Genomic DNA, 23,927 nt, shown 5'->3' with positions numbered 1-23,927 from the left:
GTACTGAGTAAAACTTAGCAGTTCAGTTTCAATTATGTTACAGCTAGGGATAAGGTTAAGCAAACTAAATGGCAGTTAGTGTTATTCTAAAGATAAGTGTCTGTTTAACAATATTTGTTTGAATTTCTCTTTACAGGGTTGTATACTTCATGTATGTTTAATTTTCCATACTCTTTACATAATTTTATGTAAACCATTTTATTACCCAACTATAAGAAGCTCACGTTTGGGTGATTATCAAATTGTCTTCTAAGAGTTCTTGTAGAGAGCCGATAAAATAAAACTGTAAATATCTTTTTAAAGCAAGGCTGTTTTGCTATAGCTAGCATATATTAATACGATACATGACACTGTTAGCTTACTTTACATGTACCAGTATGAGTGTTAAGTAACTCTGACACAGGAATATCAGGCTTGTCTGGCTGGTGGCACTGTACTACCACAGAAACAAGTGGGATGGTGGCACTACATAAGTACTGTTAGTCTTGCCTGGAAAATTCTGAGTATGTGTGTGAAACACTACTAGCAAAGGTTCAGTTACTGTTAGTAAGAACACTGCAAGGTATCAAAGTATGAAGCTGACAGTGAAGAGAGTAGAATCCTGGGATGGGAGTCTTAAGTCTACTCTCCAACCATTTAGTAAGAAGCTTACCTGGGTCTGGCAGATGGGGTCACAGTCCAAGGCAGCAGGGCACATTTGCCATATACTCAAGAGCAATCCTTGACAGTATTAACCGGTCTTGATGCGAGTTTTGGAACTTTGATTACATGGAATTTTTTACTTGGATATTATATATACTCCCTACATTCCACACACAAAGTGTTCAAGCACTTTAGTCCTGATTACCATGTGTCCTGACTGCAAAAGCAGTATTTGCATTAATAAGTGCCAGTACTGCACTAATGATCAATTACATCTGCTGATTCTGCCCTCAAATGTCTTATGCCAAGGGTGGCTGCCCCCTTCATTCCCTCCCTAGCTATGCTTACGTGTATACTATTACAAAAAAATACAGGAAATGCATAACAAAAGCAACCCAAGAGTCTGGTAAAACATAACCAAATGAACAGTGGATTCCTGCTTATAATTCTGAAAGACTTCTACAATGCTTTATAAATCAGTCATATCAAGGAAGAAACACAGCAAACTTGCTGAAACAGGCAAATAAACCATGACTGCAGCATTAGTAAACTAGGAAATAATCTCTTGTGAAACTTCCACAAAAGTGCATGGGAAGTAAAGTCAACAGAGCTGTAACCCTCTCCAAAGACTTGGCTGAGAAATATGAACAGCTCTGCACCTGTGAACTAACTTCCGTCTCTGAGACTGACAGGTCAAACACAGTCAACCTCCAAAGTCAGTGCTCATACTTGATCAGGAAAATACTGTAACTAAATGTGGGCTACACAAGTCAAACATGTAAAACTGAAAAACAGATGAAATTTTATTGATGATACTACAGTTACCATGCACAGAAGAAAGGGAGGAAATGGGGGCGTGGCCAAGGATGAACACAGGATAGCAGCAGATTTCTTCAGCTCCACCAATTTCATTACACTGACAGGAATTAATTACTTAAAAAATTAATTTTTGAAGTAATTTTCTTTCTAAATACGTTTGTTTTATATAGTTCTTGAACTATATCTAAAAAAGAAAGGAAATCTTAACAATATTCCTGTCAGAAATCACTGTGGAAATTTTCATGTCAGTTTATCAGTCTGAAATGTGTTCCAGTAAGACAAATTCTCAAGACTCCAGCATTAAGAAAGAACTTCAGTCTCTGATAATTATAATCCAGCAACTTACTGATAAAATGGATAAAATGGATACTAAAATAGACACCTTCATAGAAAAAACTACAAAACAAATAGACCTGTTACATACAGACCTGCAACAACAGAAGAACCAGATGACAGGCATAGAAGAAGCTGTGAATGACATGGAAAATAGAATCCAAGAAGAGGAAATCAACATTGAGTTTCTGCTGAAACAAAATACACATTTACAAACAAAGCTGGATGACCTGGAAAATAGATCTAGGCGCAATAACATTAGGATTTTTGGACTGCCAGAAAATATTGAAGATAACAATATTACTTCTTTTTTAACAACTTGGCACCCTAAAACTTTAGACTTACCAGAAGCATTCTCTTTTGGTATCGAAAGAGCACATAGATCTATAGCTAATACTAACTCTAACAAAAATATCCTAGATCAGTTATAGTTAGATTTCTATCATCTTTTGATAAAGAGATGGTTCTTAAATCTGCTTGGGCTAAAGCTCCTGTTAAGATTAATGAGACAATTGTGCGTTTTGACAATGACTATTCTTCCATGGTAATAGCTAAAAGAAAAGTTTTTCTGCCACTAATAAGGGAGCTTAAAAAAGCACAGTTTAAAACATACCTTCTGTTTCCTGCCAAGCTTAAAATCTTCCTTCCTGATGGTCCTAAGGTTTTCGATGATTTAGACTCTGCTTTACTGTTTGTCAAAGAAAAAGGATTTTGGATAAAATAGAAGAAATGGAATGGGCTAGCTCTTCATTAAAGAGATTGGCAACTGAAGCGAAGACTTCAGAAGAAGAAGAGACTAAAAACAAATTATTTGTTATATGTTTTTTCTCTCTCATCATTTTAGTTCATTATTAATCTTTTTGAATATAGTTCCTGCATTTCCAGAAAGCCACAAATATTTTGGAAAAGATTTAATCAAAGTTATTCTCTATGTGCAAAGAAATGTTTTGTTTCATAACCAGTCAAAATACCTGAAGATTTAATGGCAAGCTGTGATTCAATTTGTTTCTCTTTCTGAAAAGAAGTAAGGTTAGTAATTTGATACATTTTTTTATCTTTAACTTTTTTTTCCTTCTCCTTTTATTATTTTCTTTGTTTAACAATGACATTCTATTTAGATTATGTAGTGGGTAAAGGGTGGGGGAGGGCAGGGAGAGAACAGTAATGAAAATATCATTAATAGAATAATAACATATTTATTCCTTGTAAAAGTTTTTATAAGTTCTTCAAATGCTATTTCTAATTATACTTTCTTGATTATACTGCTTATGCCTGTTTGTAAATAATCTGTTATGCTTTAACTAATAATACTCAGAACTAAATAAGAGTAAATAATATGTTTTATTTTTAACTCTATTAATATAAACAGTAAGTAACATTCCATTGTATATACTTCTTACAGCTTTCTCTTACATTTTTTTATTTCTGCCTCACTCCCTTTTATTTTCTACTCTCTTTTCTTTTCTTTATTAATATATAGAAATGCTTTTGATTGTGTGGGCACAGTGAATAATAGGATTTGTATGAAAATTGAGTTGGGAGAAGAATGTTGAGTTTTATTGCTTGTTGGTAATTTTGGGCTTAATTTCACTTACATAGAGGCTGTAATGATCTGTGGAATACATTGTGAAGGTTTTGTCATGTTTAGATGCATTTACACTGCTAAATGAATGTTTGTCACTAGTTTTTAATAAGTTTCCCGCCAAAATGTTAAGAGAGACAATCTGAGATGTGGGCTGTCACACTGACACACCACAGATTCAGGAAAATACTCAATTCATAAAATATGTCAGTTATAATGTTTTGTTTCATAACCAGTCAAAATATCTGAAGATTTAATGGCAAGCTGTGATTCAATTTGTTTCTCTTTCTGAAAAGAAGTAAGAGGCTGTAATGGTCTGTGGAATACATTGTGAAGGTTTTGTCATGTTTACATGCATTTACACTACTAAATGAATGTTTGTCACTAGTTTTAATAAGTTTCCCGCCAAAATGTTAAGAGAGACAATCTGAGATGTGGGCTGTCTCATGCACAGTGTCCATGAACTACTTCAAAAGCTTCAACTCACAGAATTCTCACAGAGAAACTGAAAGCAGTTAGTATAACCTTTGACATAGTTATCACACTGACACACCACAGATTCAGGAAAAATACTCTATTCATAAAATATGCCAGTTATAATGAGTCTAAATGATGTAGTTTCTTGTAGTAAGTAAATGTCTTATTTTAGAAGTCATAGAAAATGAAACATTTATTTAAATGTTTTTGAAAATCTACTTAACAGCAGCATAATAATCTGTGTTAAAAATTTGTGTTCCAAACATATACTTTACTATAACTCGTTTAATTCATCTGATTGACAAGCATAAATAATCTTATAATTCTATTCTGGAAGAAATGTCATGTGATATATTTTAAAGCAGTAGGTTAGCATGATTGTAAAATCTGGTTACTAAAATGTGTTTGTTGTGCATTATTTTGTATAAAGCAGACAGATTTATTCTAGGGACAGCAAGTAGGATAGTGCTCAACAAAGACACAACTCAGTGAGATCAGATATATATATATATATATGTGTGTGTGTGTGTGTGTGTGTGTGTGTGTGTGTGTGTGTGTATGTATGTATGTATGTATGTGTGTGATGTTTTTTTTTTTTATATAATAATGCAAGTGTTTCTGAGAATCTGCATAACTATCCAATATGATTTATAATAATTTCTATGAATACAATATTTTACTCTATTGACAAAATGAATGTTTGCCACAAGATTTAATAAGTTTCCCGCCAAAATGTTAAGGGAGACAACCTGGGATGTGGGCTGTCTCATGCACAGTGTCCACGAACTACTTCAAAAGCTTCAACTCACAGAATTCTCACAGAGAAACTGAAAGCAGTTAGTATAACCTCTGACCTAGTTATCATACTGACACACCACAGATTCAGGAACAATACTCTATTCATAAAATGTCAGTTATAATGAGTTTAAATGATGTAGTTTCTTGTAGTAAGTAAATGTCTTATTTTAGAAGGCATAGAAAATGAAACATTTATTTAAATGTTTTTGAAAATCTACTTAACAGCAGCATAATAATATGTGTTAAAAACTTCTGTTCCAAACATATACTTTATTATAATTCATTTAACTCATCTGATTGACAAGCATAAACAATTTTATAATTCTATTCTGGAAGAAATGTCATGTGATATATTTTAAAGCAGTAGGTTAGCATGATTGTAAAATCTGGTTACTAAAATGTGTTTGCTGTGCATTATTTTCTATAAAGCAGACAGATTTATTCTAGGGACAGCAAGTAGGATAGTGCTCAACAAGGACATAACTCAGTGAGATCAGATATATATATATATATATATATATATATATATATATATGTGTGTGTGTGTGTGTGTGTGTGTGTGTGTGATGGCTTTTTTTTTTTAATAATGCAAGTGTTTCTGAGAATTTGCATAACTATGCAATATGATTTATAATAATTTTTATGAATACAATATTTTACTCTATTGACAATAATGAGTTTAAGTAAATGCTCATATACAAACAATTCAAGATTTTTTTTTGGAAGCTGTTAATAGTATTCACATGACAGAAAATAGATGCATCTTAATATATGTAATGTCTGAATCATATTAGCCAAAGTTTTTGATTTAAATGAATGTTAGAACCTAATTTTCTCTCCTCTTGATTTCTAACATCAAGATTATTTGAAAGCTATTTGAATACAAGTATTATATATTACATAGATCTATATAGTAGTATGAATAGTTTTAAAAAAAAAAAAGTTTATTTTAGTTTATATGATGCTGTTTTACCAAATGTGTAGTTTTGTCTTGATAGATAATTGAATTGAAAACTGTTAACCTCAGTTAAATATAACTAGTATTAAATTGATACGGTGGTAGCTGAGGTACTGCTGCTTAGGGTAGGGGGTTAACTTGAGTAGTAAATACTACTCTAAGTTGGAGTTTTCAACTCCAGGCTGGATGCAAGGTTTAATCCTTACATTATTTTCACTTGTTCATTGTTATATGTATATAGTTTTGACATCCACAATATATTTTGTACACTCATTGTCACTACAAACAAAATTGAATCCTATACAAAATCCCATAAGAGATTTAATAAATACAGCTATATTTAAAGGTACACCTAAAAGAGGAGATGTAACATTATTTATCTTGTTATTTGTTATTTCGATGATAAGATTCTTGAGTTTTAAAAATGCCAAATGACATCTTTAAAAGGAATTTCTTTAAACATTAATGGATTGAATAATCCATGTAAAAGGGCAAGCCTAATAAGATACATTAATTTACACAAGGCCAATCTAGTCTTCCTGCAAGAAACCCATCTCTTGAAAAAGATATTGATAAACTAGCCACTAATAAGTATACAGTATTGGTTAGTTCAGAGCACACTCAGAAAAATACAGCAGTGGCTATTTTATGGAATAAAAGTATGCCCATTCCTAAAACCATTAAGTCTTTTCAGGATGACAAAGGAATGTTTTGTATGGTTACAATACAAATTAATGGGAAGACTTACACTTTAATTAATGTATATTGGATACCTGGAATTGGTATTAATACAGTGAAACATCATATTGATAAGATCATATCATTCTCTATAGGGTATATTATTTTAGCTGGTGGTTTTAATTGTATACTACATGAAAGTGATACTACCACTATAAGGAAAATAAGAATTACATCTAATGCAAAACATTTAAATGATTTTGCTAATTCTTATCATTTGAATGATATTAATAATCAGATAGATTCAAAATCATTACCATACACCTTTTTTCTAACAGATACAAAACTTATTCAAAAATAGATAGGGTCTTTATTTCTAACCAGATGGTAACAGATTTAATTAATTCCAAAATCATTTCATGTCCTATATCTGATCATAACTCAATTGTTTTTGAATTCATGATAAAAATACTCATAATGTTCAGATCAAAAGGATACCAGCATACTTAACTCAGCTAAAAGACTATAAAGAATATATACTTTCAGAAGTACAACATTTTCTAGACATAAATAATACTCCTGAAGTCTCCATTGTCTATGTTTGGGATGCCTTAAAATCATATCTACATGGACAAAGTATCAGATGGTATAATAATAAAAGGAAATCTTGGGATAAGGAATTGTTAGATATTCAAAGTAAATTAGACTCTTATAAACATAATAATAAAGAAAATATTATGGACAAGAAAGTTATTGAAGAAATAAACAAACTAAATGAGAAATACAAAGAAATTTTAACTCATAAAGTTAAAATAACTTTAGAGAAATACAAGTTTTGTCTTATTCAATAAGCCCCAAATACTTACATAGACTTAAAAATAAAACAAAAAGATTGAATAAACAAAACCATATCAAATAAATCTTTTCTCTAAGGAAAAGAAGAATGTTTCTAGTATACCAGAAATACTGGATGAATTTAGAAATCACTTTCACAAGATTAACCATAACAACATTAACATGGAACCTAAAGATAAAATAAAGGAGTTTATAACCACAAACATGAATAAAAAGCTTAATAAACAACAGATTAAACTATTGGACAAGAGTATTTCATATACAGAAGTTATTACACAAATAAATAAGCTTAAATCAAACAAAGCACCGGGTAATGATGGTATTATACCAGAGATATATAAAATCCTTCTAAAACTACATATTCATTAATACATAAGGTTTTTATTTTGGCCCAAACTGAGTTAATACCCCCCCCCCATCTTGGCAATATACATTTATTTCACCAATTTTAAAACCTAATAAAGATCCAACTAGATGTTCTTCATATCGACCCATCTCATTACTTAATGTTGATTATAAAATGTTTATGAGTATTTTTGCTGATAGATTGAAGACAATCATCTCCGGCATTATAGATATAGATCAGACGGGCTTCATTGTAAATAGAAATACTTTTGATAATATAAGAAGAACTTTAACATTAATTGATTTTGCAAATAGGAAAAAGAAAGATTTAACACTTATTAGTCTTGATATAGGTCCAGCATTTGATTCAGTAAGTTGGGACTATCTGTTTACCTTACTGAAATGCACAAACTTCTCTGATGCATTTGTAAATTTAATTGAGCATTTATACAAAGGAACGCTGCTGGCTTATATTAAGGTAGGAACATATGTTTCACAAAAAATACCCATTCTTAAAGGTACAAAGCAAGGATGTCCACTTTCTCCACTATTATTCACTTTAGTAATGGAGCCTTGGGCTAATTTGATTAGAAACAGTACTGACATAGAGGGTTTTGAAATAGACGAAAATACAACATCAAAAATTCAACTTTTTGCAGATGATGTTCTAATTACATCAGCAGGATCTAATTCTTCTATGCAGTCTTTATTTGATAAAATGATGAATTTTAAAAGTATTTCTGGTTTAATATTCAATGAAGAAAAACTAAAATACTACCTATATATACACGAAAAAATATTCTCATTAGTGATTTTACTAAATATGTACCCAATTCAGGTCAGATACCTTATTTAGGTATAATACTATCTAAAGATATTAAATCTATTATATATAATAACTATAATACCTGTTTTCTTAATATACAAAATCTTTTTAATACCTGGAATAATATGTTTTTACTATGGAGGAGAGACTTACAATTATTAAAATGATAATATTCCCCAAGATTTTATACTTAATACAATCAATAATACTTTCACCTACAAAAATAATTATCAAGAAACTGAATACACTAATGTTAAATTTCTTATGGGCACCTGATAGACCTAGGATTGCATTAAAGAAACATACTAATAGCTGGTCTCAAGGGGGTATTTCTTTTCCAGACTTTAATTTATATATTATCTCTTCTATTATAAAAGTTATTACTTTATTAATAGATCAGTCATATATCGCAAAATGGAAAGATTACTGGGAGCTAATTAGTATGCACTTCATGAAAATCTCCTTAACACATAAAAATATGATTGTAAATAACTCCATGTTGTGGTTGCTAAAGGAATTTTGTACTTCACCTATTACACCTAAACATATGGTTTGTTACCCATTAAATATTATTATTAGTTATCGTAACTTTATATTCATGCACCCTAAGTATAGGGAATGGAATGTTATTGTATTCCCTATAATGTATACTCAGGGTATGCTTATGTCATCTACTTCTGAAGGAGCTCATTTAGCTATAGATAATGATCTAAAGTACTGGTATCAGCTGATATCTGATAATAAAGTTAAAAATCTAGATTTCTTAAAACAAGAATTTGATCTAAGAGAAACTTGCTGGTTAGAGGTTCAGATCTTTAGACAACATCTCATTGATAGAATAGATCTAATGTCTATAACAGTTAAAGAATCTATTCCAAAACTGATTGATTACTTGATATTAAATTTACAGCATAAAGTTTCTGATAAAGGTAAACTTTCATATATACATAAAATTATCAGACAAGAAACTTTTTACAGTGTAGATTCATACTGGAATTATTTCACCTCTATTAATGGGGACCCACCAACTCAACAAGATAAACAATATATATTGGAATCTGCTTATAGAACTACATCTTCCATTGTCTGGTGACTTTATACATGGAAATTTTTACATAGATCTTTTTATACACCTTTGATGATGAATAAAATAAATAATAAAGATAATCTATGTAAGAGATGTAATGTAGAAATTAATGCTGACTGGGCTCATATGTTTTATGACTGTATGAAGTTGAAAGAATACTGGAAGTCAATTAAATGAATTTTTGCAGGCTCTTTTTACAGATAATTTCATTATTTCTAAGTCTCTTAGATTATTCAACACACCTGTACCTCAATGTGTTAAAAAGATTAAGCTTCCCTTGTTATGGTCTATCCTAGCAGTGGCCAGGAAAATAATAACTAGAAATTGGATTTCAGATACACCTCCTTCGTTCAATGAATTTAAAAATGTTATGAATATAATGTGCCATATGGAAATAAGCACAATTAGAATGAGAACAACTAGAAAAACATCATATTATATTGTATGGGATAATTTACAAAATTTGTTAAAAAATTCTAATTTCAATAGCACGGTATTTTAGTTTAATTAATTGATCTGATTGTAGTGGATGTCTTTGTAAATACTTTAGTTGTTTTGTTGAATATTATAATAATACCTATTTTTAATTACTTGTATAAAATTGTTATGATATTTCTCTTATATGTTAAAACAATAAACCTGTTTTGAAAAAAAAAAGAAAGGGAGGAAATATGGGAGGTGATGCTAAAGCTAAAAATTGCCAAAAGGCACATAAAAGCTACAGGAAAATCTTGCAGAGGATATGAGCCACAGAGAAATCAAAGAAGGGGGATGAGGGAGTTGGTACTCATTAGAATTGTCAGTTTGATCTGGGAATGAGGCTAACTACAGAATGCTGGAAGAAGGCCATAAATCTCTTGTACAAATAATATGGGTAAGAGAAGCAGATCAACAGAGTTTGGCAGAGTGCTTGATTGAATTCTGATGACACCAACTATGACCCTTAGAAGAAGAAACTACAAATGTGAAGTGGGGGATTGTAATAAGTTTTGAGGATGCAGCACTTAAGGGTATTATTCCCTTTTCTCTGAGGAACAGTTATTTCAGAGTTAGCATATATAAATCAGGATGGGTGTGGAAGGCACAGCCCCCTATGTCAGGGGTAGTGTGCATGTGTGTGGGGGTTTGAAGCCCTCCTGAAAGAATAATTTAACTATGTAATACAGAGTTTCAACATTTGCAAAACGTCTGACTTCTTGTTTATTTTTATTTATTTAATTTTTTTGAGTCTTTGGACCTGTCGTTTTCAATTATGAACCTGCTTGTCCATCTGAAGCCCATCCAGTAGATAAACATATACATGCAGAAAGGAATGTTCTTATGTAAATGACTTGAGTATGAGAAGGAAACATCTGTCTTATATTGAAAGGCTTAGAAGCCTTCATCTAATTAATCATCAGCTTGCAGGTGAAGAAGTCAATACAGCATTAAAATTATGACAACAGGAGCATGAGGATGCACAGACAGACAAATATAACAGATCATTCAGAAGATGAGGAGATTGGAAAAATGAAGAGATTATGCATGCAAATGTTACTGATATTTCTGGAAAAGGAAATAAGGAAAGATGTAAACTGTAACAATTTAATGAGAAAATCAAAGAATTAGAAAACATGTTGCACCTTCTTTGCCTATGTCACTGATCATTCACGTTCCAAAATATTAAGCCAAATCCTATCCACATCAACTTAAGGTTGTCACCTGTCCCATTGTCAGCGGGACACTTACGTGTTAAGCCACCTTATCCCGTTGCCCGCTGTATCAAGTAGTGGGACCTGAAAAATCCTGCTTTTGCGATTGCACTGAATTGCCGTGGAAAAGTCGCAATTACTTCTGGCTTTTTCACGGCAATTCAGTTACGTCACCAACCCAGAACTGCAGGCAAAGCTGCTGCCTGTTAGGTCCGGGTGCTTTAATTTGTGCAGCAATTTGCTGCAACTCACGAAAGGGGTTGGGATCGGGGAAGGAAGAGCCCTGCAAAGATTGCGGCTGTAGGAGCGCTTTGTTTTAAGCGCTTTTACAGCCGCTAAAATAAAAAAAAATGACCAAGATTTTTTTTTTTTTTTTTTATAACAAGCGATCCAGCCAGCCAGCCAGCCATCCTCCTCCTCCATCCATCCAGCCAGCCAGCCATCCTCCTCCATCCATCCAGCCATTCTCCAGCCAGCCAGCCATCCTCCTCCTCCATCCATCCAGCCAGCCAGCCAGCCATCCTCCTCCTCCATCCATCCAGCCAGCCAGCCAGCCATCCTCCATCCATCCTCCTCCATCCATCCAGCCAGCCGGCCAGCCATCCTCCATCCAGCCAGCCATCCTCCTCCATCCATCCAGCCAGCCATCCTCCTCCAGCCAGCCATTCTCCTCTTCCATTCAGCCAGCAAGCCAGCCATCCATTCATGCAGCCAGTCATCCATCCAGCCAGGCATCCATCCATCAAGCCACCCATCCAGCAGCTACTCCCACCAACCAGCTAGCCACTCCAGCCAGCCATCCATCCAGTCCCAACCATTCATGCAGCCCGTCATCCATCCAGCCAGGCATCCATCCATCAAGCCATCCATCCAGCAGCTACTCCCACCAACCAGCTAGCCACTCCAGCCAGCCATCCATCCAGCCCCAAGCCATTCCTGCAGCCAGCCATCCATCCAGCCATGCATCCATTCATTCAGCCATCCATCCATCAAGCCATCCAGCCAGTCATCCATCCATCCAGCTGCTACTCCCACCAACCAGCTAGCCAGTCCAGCAGCCATCCATCGTACCCATAACAGCATCTCCTTCACCACTCTGGTGGTGATGTCACGGTAGAGGGTGTGGCCAGTGTCATATTGGCCACACCCCCATGTCACACTTTGGCCCGCTTAAAAGGTGGCAACCCTACATCAACTGCTACATTCCAGACCCATACTGAAAAGCATTATTTTGTGGCAAAAATGAGTCTGTTCTCTCTTTATGCAATCACCATTGTGAAAGACCTTCTTTTCACTATGTGCATTTGTCAGTCAATAAAATGTCTTATGCATAAACACAGGGTCCCATTTGCCTGTGTAAGCTTTTTAACAATCGAGCCTCATCATGAAGTAATTGAAGAAATTTTGAAGCAAATATGATGAAACTAAAACAACCACTTAATTTGGTAATGTAAGTCTGCACGGTCTAGGGACCTAAACCTTGGCACCACAATAAACAGGACATGCTGAAGGGATAGATTCCTGTCCCAGAGACTTCCTATACTCTGGAACAAGCTACCCATTTATGTCAAGCAAAGTTCTTTATTAGCACTCTTCAAGAAAAATCTTGATGAGTGGATGGGAAATAGGAAATACACCCCGGGGATCACTTCTGTCTCTCTGCTGGACAGTGGCACAGGAAAATAACTTTCTTGGGTGGCGTAAGCTGTGGAACCTTGCTGGCTAGGCTTGCATAGGCCCTTGGGCCGATAGCCTAGTACCTACCTATGAACCTATAAAGTACACTTAATGGTTTCACCTGAAGCTGATAAACATACCTGTTTCTTTACAGTACATCACAAATGCAAGATCTATCATTTTCTTGGACCAATAAAAATTTTTTATCAAATAAAGAAATTTTGAATTTCCCAAGCAACCCTCCAATCATCACGGAAGTGAAAACCACAATGGACCTTCAGATGAAACTATCTCATCCAAACCTTCAATTCACAAGGCACATCTCTTCTCTAGGTTCAAAACACTGAGAATCACTTCCATAGCACTTCAAGGAAATTACCTCATATCCAAAGTTCCTCAACCAGCTGAAATCTCACCTTTTAAGCCAATCAAAGTGCAAATGCCACTAACCAGGACATGTAACCTAATTCCATCATTCCCCTCCATCTGTATCATCTACTCAGGAATGCTTGCAGTCTTGACAGTGGAATCTTACTACATCTTATCTATTATTAATAAAGCTGTATCTCTCTTTTTCACTTATCCCTGTCCCATTATTTTTTAGTAAAACTGTACATACTCTGTATTTGTAAATATTTTCCTAAAATATACCTTTACTGTTAATGGATTGTATACTATCATGAATAATTCATTTCCTACTAGTATCAGACTGTCTGTTCTAATGCATTAGCTTCAACTGTATTCTTCTGCCCTACTTAGTGCAATGTCCTATTTTGTATGCAATTTTGTCTGCTTTCTTTCCTGGATGAAACTAAAGTTTGTCAGTTGTGATCACAACCCTATGGTCAACAAATTCAAATAAATAAAATCTCATTTTCATCAAGAAAAAACACTGTAATACTATACTTACTGAAGGCTGTCATAAAAATGTAGAAAATTTTAAAAAGCTGTTGAAAACTACTGCTCTTAAAAGGGATTATTTCTAACAATGCAGTTTTCACTAGATAATCCTACTCACTAACACATCATGGAATTGTTCAACATCTGTAAAATAAACCCCCAAGTTCACGTCTTAAAACCTCTGTTATAAGTGAAATGAGTTAATTTTACTTTGTTATCTAATACTGTGGATGACGCATAACTTTAATCACAGTTGCTAGACTCTACTGGTGACACACAACAGCTTTCAACATGAAGAAATGACTGGACAGTGATGGCAAAAGTCAGCAGGAATATAAACTTAAATACTATGTACATTAAGCTACAGTTTACCTCAAAGACTTCATCGGCCTTTAATTCCTTCATGCTGAAGACTACACCATGCGCATAACCACTCACTCTTACGGCTTTGCAACCATCATTCTGAAATGCCACATTCTTCCCACAGTTTGTATGGAACCGATGGGCAACTCCTGGAACTGAAGGGGGGGAAAACAAGTTCTTCATCAATTCAGTTAAATATAAACAATAGCATAAAAGACTCCTTTTTGCAAACCTGAAGAAAGGCAGTGTACGGTAAAAGAGAACGATGTCTGGCATCTTACCTGGGGAATGTACTGGAAAGGATTTCTCTGTGATATTACTTGTAGAGAGGCTGTTGTCCATGGGGCCTGTAGCACTGGTGATGGACACTTGGACACACTGACCATAGAGATCAACAACTGCATAAACTTCTGAGAAATAAAACAAAAATGTTCAGTCTATATAATGGAGACCTGCATCCCACAGCTTTACGGCAGACCTTCCCAGGTGTTTTTTTTTTTTTTTTTTAAGCCAAAAGACGGCAAACAAGAATGGAACATTGCACCATCTCAGCACAACTTTCCCAAGTGAAAGTGCCCTTTTAAAAAATAACAGCATCAAGCTGGACAACACAGTGTAGTGTTTGCTACTTCAGATTAGATACATTGAGAAACCATGGTGAAGGGAGCCTTATGATAAAAGAAAGCAAGGATAAGTGTGATCTGAAAAAGAAAATTACAAAATGACTAAGGTAATACCTCAAGACAACTATGAGTAAATAAATTAGATTTGTGACCGGCACTTTCCGGCCATCTGAAAAGTGCTGTTGTCATGGGCATGGCTTGCATACAGGCAAAATGCTTAATACTGTGAATGGTCAAGATACAGGCTATATGACTGGCACATAATGACACAGCATTACTATGCACACACACAGAGTACTGGTGCACAGTAAATCAAAGGAAAAGCACTGAAATACTATTACAAATGTCAAGATACAGGCTATATGACTGGCACATAATGACACAGCATTACTATGCACACACACAGAGTACTGGTGCACAGTAAATCAAAGGAAAAGCACTGAAATACTATTACAAATGTTACAGGTAAATCAGCTCAAATGCAATAAAGCTATACAACTGTATTTTAGTGTGCTTCAGAACTAAAGTTATGTAAAATCTGTTACAGAACTCCAAGAAGGATCAGCCATGTAACTGTTCATTTACTGTTTTATTCATTCATCCCTTCTCCATCAGTGTCATTAATCTGATTCAGGGTCATGAGAGATCCTAAACTTATCCCAGCTCTCAAATGACATAAGAAATGAACAATGGATGGGGTGCCAGCTCATGACACAAGAGACCTTTCTTTGGGATGTGGGAGGAAACCACTGCACCCAGCGAAAACCCATGTGGACGCAGGGAGGAGGTGCAGACTCTGCAAAAACACCCTGACCAAGAACTAAACGGGACATTCAAACTCTCTTGAGGAACACTGCTAATTGATCTGCTGCATGATACATAAAACCAGGTTTGGTGAACATTGTTTTAATTCTCTAGGTTTGTTTATAACTGAAATGCCAACAACTTTAAGCTACCAAGTCTACTTCAGGCTTACATTATTGTCAGTAGTCTGTTTTCACTTAGTTTTACTACTATTATTACTTCTTTTTTACCCAAAGTATTACAGACATCCCACAAGAGATCCATCTTAAGGGACACTATCAAACCAGCATGAGCATACAATATATGCAGGCACATCAATCATACCAGTCCTACACAAAAACATCACACCAAACATGAAAATCTACAAAAGGCAACAATACATTGATAAGGCAACAAAACAGCAACCTTGCATATGAGCTTTGTATATCTATTACAATAGTTATGAGTATGGAAGATGTATTGTCATTTATACAAAATAATTAGTACCTGACCTGAGCAAATGTATGCACAGACCTAAGCAGTGACACCGACTAGAACAGTTACGTACTATCCATACCAAATGGTCTGAGAGAAAACACTCTGTAGTGAGTAATGGCTGGGATTTCATTTGGTATCCTCAGAGTAGGACAGATATATTACATTTGCTTAATGGAAAAAGGAACAATAAACCTATCCAACACTGCTGGTTAAACACAGTTAATTCTCCCTCCTCACCCCTATTGTTCCTCTCACCCAAAGGAACATAAACCTATATAAGACTACAACTTAAACACAGTCAATACTCCCTCCTCATCCCTATTGTTCTCCGTACCCTTACATCAACTTTCCTCTGTTTTGTGAGCAAATCCTTCACCACCACCTGATCAGTCCATAATCTTTTTCATATAGATTTTCGGTGATGGAGGTTATGTCCCCAGAATCTGATACCCGTGCCCTCTCTTTCCTTCCATGTCCTTCCTGTTCAGGTTGGTCACTTCAGATTATTCTGACATGGTCATTATGCATCCATATCATTTCATTCCATCTCTTCTGGTCTCTAGTGAGATATGCTGCAATTTCTACACTCCAGTCACATCCTCTCTTATTCATCCCAAACACCTCTATGGTAGTCTTCATTTCGAGACTCTTCAGTGGCTTGATGTACCTCTCCTTACATGGCTTTAACAACTTTTATGTAGTAACCAGAAGGGGAAAGGGTGTGTGACATGCTTAGAGTAGCTAAAGAAACATACATCTGAAAAATCAAAACTGAGTTGTTGTTATGCGCACAAACTAATGGGAACGAAACATTTAGAATACCTCATAACAACTGCTGAAAAATGTTTTTAGTTGGTAATATGATGTTATTGTATTAGAAAGATGTTTGTAATCTGTTATGTGAACATGACCTGCACTTAATCTAAGCAGTTACTAAAGACTACCGATTAAAAAAAACTGGACACAGAACCTAAGGTGTGGACTGAACAGAGGCCATTAGAGAAGCATCTTATCATTGCTTCTGAAGTATAGCACCCTGAGGATATAAACTAGCATTCTGGTTGATGCTGCAACGGTCCCCTAGGTCTGATTTTAAATGATCAACTACCCCAGATCCTTCTCCTACTGTAATGCTATAGTGCCAAATGCTGAGCTGATACTTCACACAAGGGTTGCTGTGGCAATGTTTCACATTTGTCTGCAAAAAACACCCACTTATTTTGTGCTCACTTGCTCAGCCTTTCTAAAAGCATTCCTTACACGCTTCTCCACCATACACTGCTGTCCCAAACTGTCAGTAAAGGATGATCCAGTTTCTCTACTCCCTCAGATATGCCACAGACAAACAGCTAAGAGTACTGTACCCAAAATGATCCTTGGAGTACTTCAACAGTCCATTTCCTTATTCATGATTTTGCTCTCTAACCACATATCAGTGTGTCCTACTTTCAAAACTGCAAATATTAAATTCCTCAAGTCTTTAGTCTTGGATGTACCTCCAACCCATTCAATATTTCTATTAGCTGCCTGTGTGGGACTGAGTGAAAGGCTTGATGAAGTTCAAGTAGGCCACCTCAAGTGGTAATCCCCTATGATGTTTCTCTACAATACAAAAGGAACAGCTCTTTCCTGTCATTAACTCAATGCATTCAGTCTTTCCTATGGACAGCCATTTCCTTACTCACTGTCATACACTCCATCTACTGCACTCTCCATTCTGCTCTGCCTTCCTCCAAGTAAGGCACCTATCCCTTTCTATCTTGAAAAGTGAAGCTAAAAAGAAGCTATATTCTTATCATAATGTTCGATCTGTGAGGTCGATCGTCATTCATTCTGGACTGTTGGGTCTCGGTTCTGACCCTTGGAACAGACTCGGCTGTTATATCAAGCTCGTGCAACCAGAAACTCTCAAGCCAAGGCTACCCATAGTGCCTCTCTTCCTTTCCCTTCAAATCGAGTTTGCCTACAGAGTAGAAAATGATGGAAGCTTTGTCTGAGCAACAGCCTTACTAGGCTCCCAGGACTAGTTCCGATCTTCTAGGAGTCTTATGAGGGAGAAGGTGGGTGGGATGTCAAGAATGAATGAAGATCGACAACACAGATGGAACGTTATTGCAATAACATAACTTCTTTATCTGATGCTGTCAATCTTCATTCATTCTTGACTGTTGGAACAGAATCCCTAGCTACTTTAGACCTTGGGAGGCCATAGGGAAGGATATTCCTAAGTAGCATACAGGGAAAGGATGCTCTTCCCCAGGAGACCATACCCAATTTGTAATGAGTGATAAAGGTATGGGGAGTAGCCCAAGCTGCAGCTGCACATATGTCATCCATAGAAGCTCTGGAATGAAAGGCTACTGAAGTGGAAATATATCTGGTAGAATGCGCCCTAACTTTTATTGATAAATAAAAAGTGATGCAATCTCTCAACCATTTTGACAAGGTAACTTTCGAAACTGGTTTGCCCAGTCTAGGACCCGAAAAGTATAGGAACAATTGGTCCGATTTTCTGAAAGATTTTGTAATATCCAAGTAAAAACGTAATTGTCTGTGTACATCCAACAAATGTAAACAATATTCTCCCTTGTTTGAGAAAACTGGGAAGAAAATTGGTGGATCAATGGACTGATTTGTATTGAAATCTGACACCACTTTAGGCAAAAAGGGGAAAGATTAGTTCTGACTGATGCTCTCTCTTTGTGAAAAATGATATATGGGTATTTTACACGCAGAGCCTGCAATTCCAAAATTCTTCTGGCCGACGTGATAGAATTTTCCAAGATAAGAATTTGATATCACAAGTGGCTGCTGGCTCGAAAGGCTGATGGACCAAACTTTGTAAAACCAACGTTAAACTCCAAGGTGCAATGGGCTGTTTGAAAGGTAGTTTGAAATGTAAAGTGCCCATCAGAGAAAGGTCACTGAAACTATTATGAAAATTTGAAATAGCAGCTAAATGAACTCTGACAGTAGAAGTAGAGGCTCCCAATTGGAATAAGGTGGATAAATATTCCAAGACTTTGTCAATCGAGGATGAAAAGGGATTAATACCCTTTTTATCAGACCAATGCGCAAATCTCTTCCATTTGCTAAGATAAAGTGTTATGGTGGAGGTTTTATGCAAAGCCAGAAGTATCTTTTGTACTGGGGAAGATAAGTTATTTTGTCTGGCAATAACTGGAAGTGGAGAAACCAAGCTGTCATCTTGAGATTTTGTAGGTTGGGATTGACCAGACCCTGTGGATGAGACAACAGGTCTGGGGTTGGATCCAGAAACCACTGATGGTAAATTAATTGAGGCCAGAGGAAGGGAAACCAGACTTGATGGGGCCAATAAGGTGCAATGAGAATCACTTTGCTTCTCAACCATTGGGCTTTCTTCAGAAACTGGGGGATTGGTGGAAAGGCATAAAGATGTCCCGGGGGCCAATTGTGGAGAAGAGCATCTCTCGGGGACTCCCCCAGAGGGGGAACCAGGGCAAAGTAGCTGCTGCATTTGTGGTTTGTGGGAGAGACAAACAGATCACAGCAAGGCTGACCCTATTGACGAAAAACCTTCACTGCAACATCGGGATTGAGAGACCACTCCTAAGGCAGGAGAATGCATCTGTTCAGTTTGTCCGCAATCATGTTGGAATTCCACAGAATGTGCGTTATCAGAAAGCGGTTGGAGGTGATCACCCACTGCCAAACTCTTAGGGCTTCTTGACAAATGGGGCTAGGATCTGGTTCCCACTGTCTGTTGATGTACCAGACTAGTGACATGTTGTCTGACTGAACATCAACTGTCTCTGAAGGGAGGGTAGATTGGAATGCTTGCAATGCTAACAGCATTGCCCTCAGTTCTAGGATGCTGATATGCAAACTAGCCTCTGTAGGGGACCAAGTGCCTTGGACTGTCTTTCCTTGAAAATGCCCCCCCAATCAGGGATGCGTCCGTGGTCACTATGGTGTTGGGCTGAGAGGGGGGAAAAGGGGTGGCTCCAAAATTTGTTTTCTGGCTTCATCCACCAATATAAGTCTTGCTTGCACAGGTTGGTTATACAGAATGGATGAATTAACATTGACCACTGTTACACCAGAAGCCATTGAAGTAACCTCATGTGGTATCTCGCCAGAAGAACGAAGATACTGCCACTGCCATGCACCCAAGGAGCTGTAAGACCTGGCAAGCCGGAACTTTTGTCTTGAGAGAGCATCATTTTCAGTTGTAACCTCAACTTCCCCACTCGGTGAAGAGGAAGAGCAGCCATGCAGGATCTTGTGTTTAGTCATGCTCCTATGAATTCTATGTCCTGTGTGGGGGATAGCTTTGAATTTTCCTTGTTGATCGAGATGCCCAAGAACTCTGCAAGCCCTAGAATGGAGTCCAAGGTGGAAAGCAACATACACTAAGCGCTTTCACCATACAAATAGCATCTTCAGAGTGAGTAGTAACCACCATTTAAACCAAGTGATGTTGCTGCATCTAAAATCACTTGCCACTTATACTCTAAGAATTCAACTTCCAATTTAGCATTACCACCTCTGTCATTTTGAAAAACCCTACCAATCACAAAAAATAAAAATTTCTTGAAATTTATGCACTTAATACTGTGCATATATAAGGCATTGTGGGGGTCTTTAACCCTTATTTGCTCTTAGGTGCTCTACTATCCATTCCCTCAACCTATGTGTAGTCTTTCCTACATAAAAACTAGTGCAGGAAGTACACGTAGCTAGGTAAACATCACCTGGTTTAAATGAACATATATCTTTAGGACCAGTATTGAGATTAAGAGCTGCTAAAATTTAAATATGTAATCTATGTTCATTTTTCATATAAATGTTTTACAACAAACAAGTTTTAGTAAAAGTCAGGTTTATTTGTTTATGGGACAGGGCCATATTCAGGTTGAATATGATGTATGAAATGTGTTTTGCTTTAAGAAGTGTGATTGTATTAATTTATGCTTGACTGATTAATTGACGTGTACTTAATGAGTTGTTTTGTGGTTACTACTCACGCTGAAGATGCCATTTGTATGGTGAAAGCGCTTAGTGTGTGTAGCTGGATTAAAGAAGATGCTGGATTTGTACTCTGTTTCATGTTTCCTTCCACATTTTACAAGTGACCTATCCATTGGGTAACAGTTTCGTTTTTGGAAAGCAGCAGATGCCTGGTGAGGGCGGTGAGGAGACAGTCATCTAAATATGGAAACACCCAGAATTCCTGTAGCCTTAAGTGAGCTGCTACCACTGCCATGCATTTGACGAACACACTGGGGACTGTGGTGAGACCAAAGAGCAGTGTTCAAAATGGGTAATGACGGGTTCCTAGCCGAAAGTGGAGGTATGTTCTGGAGCTTTTGTCCATTTTTATGTGGTAATAAGCGTCCTGAAGATCTATGGAGCACATCCAATCATCTTTTTCCAGAAACGGAAGGATAGACTGAACCGTGACCATCCGGAATTTTGTTTGCTAAACAAACTTGTTCAGCATACTGAGATCTAAGATTGGCCTCCAGTCCCCTGTCTTTTATGGCACTAAAAAGAATCTTGAGTAATATCCGTATCCTATTTGGTCTGGTGGGACTGTTTGGATGACTCTTTTTCAAAGTAGCTTTTGGATTTCACATGCTGCTATATCCCTCTGACTGGGTGGAACATCAGGGATTTGTCTTTGTGGTCTGAGGCAAAGACTGAGGTGGATATGGTAACCTCTGGTAATTACTGTCTGCACCCAAGAATCTGATGTTACTGTGTGCCAGGCTGCATGGTGCAGACTGAATTTTCCCCTGACTGCTTCCAGAGGTAAGTAATCGGGCCACTGCTCAGGAGAGCTGGTACGGTTGCTCAGAGAAAGAATCCCTGAACCCTGGTTCTGTGGGCCCCCTCTGCCATGAGAGGGGCGTCTTCCAGTAGAGTCCCCCCTCTGCCCCGGGAGGAATACGCACCATGTGTGTCCCAAAAAGTCCCTTGGGACCTTCTGAACCACTTTTTTCCACATCTCTGATTCCTGGAGTAAGGTTATTGAGGAGTGGAAAATCACACACCCACAGCAGAAAGGGTCTTTCCGTCCTTCTCACACCTGGATAATGTGTCTCTGACTTTTGGGCCAAATAGAGACAAAGCATCAACTGGAGCGTTGATAAAGGAAGACTTGAAGGGGTCCACAAAGTCACACAAGTGCATCCAGGAGTGGTGGCTAATGGCAACGCCTGCACAAGCTGCTCTGGAAGTCCCTTTGGCTGTATGTGCAATAAGCCACATGGACGAGTTGGAGATGGACTCTAGGGTGGCAAGCTGAGAGGCAACCTTGTCAAGGACCTCGTCAGACACTACTCCTGGTAAGGTTTCTGAAAGCTCGATTAACACGAGTCTTCTGGAGTTGCATAAAATGTGCCAAAAAATTCAAGGACCATATGGCAAAGGTTGATGAAGCAGAGACCTGCTTCCCGAATCTGTCCATCGTCCTGGACTCTTGGTTGGGAGGATGGACAGTTGGACTCTCCTCAGGAAGTTCCTTCTTTGTGGCAGCCGCCACCACCATGGCATCTACTGCTAGACCTTTTGACCAGTGGGGCTGATCCTCGGGCTCGGAAATAATTTTGTCCAGTCTCTGGGGAATTGTCTCTTTAGTATCAGGGGCCTTTCACGCATGTGGCACTATGAGTTTTACCAGTTCATTGGCAGGTGGGGTCACTCAAGAAGTAGAAGGGTGGCATGAAAAGCCTGCAAGAAAACAGATTCCTCGGAGGATGTGTTAAGGAGGATTTCCAATCACCCCTCTGTTTTTAAATTTCCAGGATGTCTCCGAAGGAGTAATCTTCAGGGTGTGACCGAGGGGACCCTTCCTCTTCATTGAAATCTGAATTCTCAGTGACCAATTCTTCTGGTGAGAATCCAGGTGCTTCCTCTTGCACATTCTCTTACAGGGTGGCTCCTCAGGGGGAAGATCCGAGGAAGACTCAGAATAGAGGGTCCCTCCAAAAGGGTGTCTTGCTGCTTTTGTGCCCACAGCCCCAGTGTAGCAGACTGTGACAGCTGCAAGCCACAGGATACACAGATGTGACACTCCGATGGGGATGGTGCTAGCTGTGAGCCTGCAGAGGCCAGTGCTTTCTCCATAATCTGGAAGGCAGGCCCGCCTGAAGAGGGATGGGAGCCCATAACCAAGAAAGACAACCTTGGAACCGGGGTCACACCCTGGTCCGACAAGCCCACCTCCAGATTAGGAGCCTCAAGCAGACTTGAAACTGCTAGGGCACCAGGAACCATAGACGGCACCATGGAAAAAATCTGAGCCAATTCAGGGATCCTGGAGCCAACAGCTAAGTCACTCCGACCACAGAGTCAGTTCAAGAACCAAGGTGAGTTCCACCATTGGCACTGAAGTAGTCGGCACCGGGAACATCAAAGTTGAGGGCTTCAAGACCTGCTGGGAGGTTGAAGGAGGAAGATAAGTGTGAGTCCTTGGAGAGTAAACCTCAGCTCCGGATGAGAGAGAGGTCCTAGATGAGGCAGGGAGACCTCTGGCCGCCAAGAGCTGATTCACTAATCTGACTACATCAAGCTCTGAAAGGCTCCTGGTGGAACAGACGGACATCCCCGAGGGAGACTGTGGTCTTTCAATGAATGGGCTTAATTGCTGAACCAAGAAGGGATCTATAGATGGGGAGTACCTAGTCCTGGGTGCACTCTCTCCCTTCAGCACCATGGTTGGTTGACCAATAACTTGCTTTGTAGGGGAGGAAGCAACCGGTATGCTACGGGAAACTATTGTTGGTGCCAAGAGGGTCACTGGTGCAGATGACAAAGTCGGTGCCGTAGGAATTTGAAGTTTCGGCAGTTTTCGGCACCGGAGGAGATGAGACAGGCTTCAGTGCTGGAGCAGTAGTACTTGGTGTCGATTTTGGTATCTTGGGCCTCGGTTCTGAGGGATGAGTCAGCACCTGGCCCTTAGTAGATTTAGACTCAGATTTAGATTCATGTAGTTTAGGAGAAGCA

General features: G+C 37.7%; 1 protein-coding gene across 1 annotated transcript in view; it reads right to left on the bottom strand.

Annotated features, from left to right (window-relative positions):
* Positions 1–23,927, bottom strand: part of NEURL4 (neuralized E3 ubiquitin protein ligase 4) — a 1,403,612-nt gene that overhangs the window by 713,031 nt on the left and 666,654 nt on the right. Inside the window, exons 16-17 of the mRNA XM_044076219.1 lie at positions 14,313–14,441; positions 14,041–14,186 (exon numbers count right to left, since the gene is read on the bottom strand). Of these exons, the coding sequence (XP_043932154.1) occupies positions 14,041–14,186; positions 14,313–14,441 (275 nt within the window). The remainder of the gene's footprint in view (positions 1–14,040; positions 14,187–14,312; positions 14,442–23,927) is intronic.

Source organism: Protopterus annectens, chromosome 7.part0 (genome assembly GCF_019279795.1).
Source record: "Protopterus annectens isolate FY-2018-M chromosome 7.part0, PAN1.0, whole genome shotgun sequence".
Taxonomy (NCBI): Eukaryota; Metazoa; Chordata; order Ceratodontiformes; family Protopteridae; genus Protopterus; species Protopterus annectens.
This window is presented reverse-complemented; position numbering and strand designations above follow the sequence as displayed.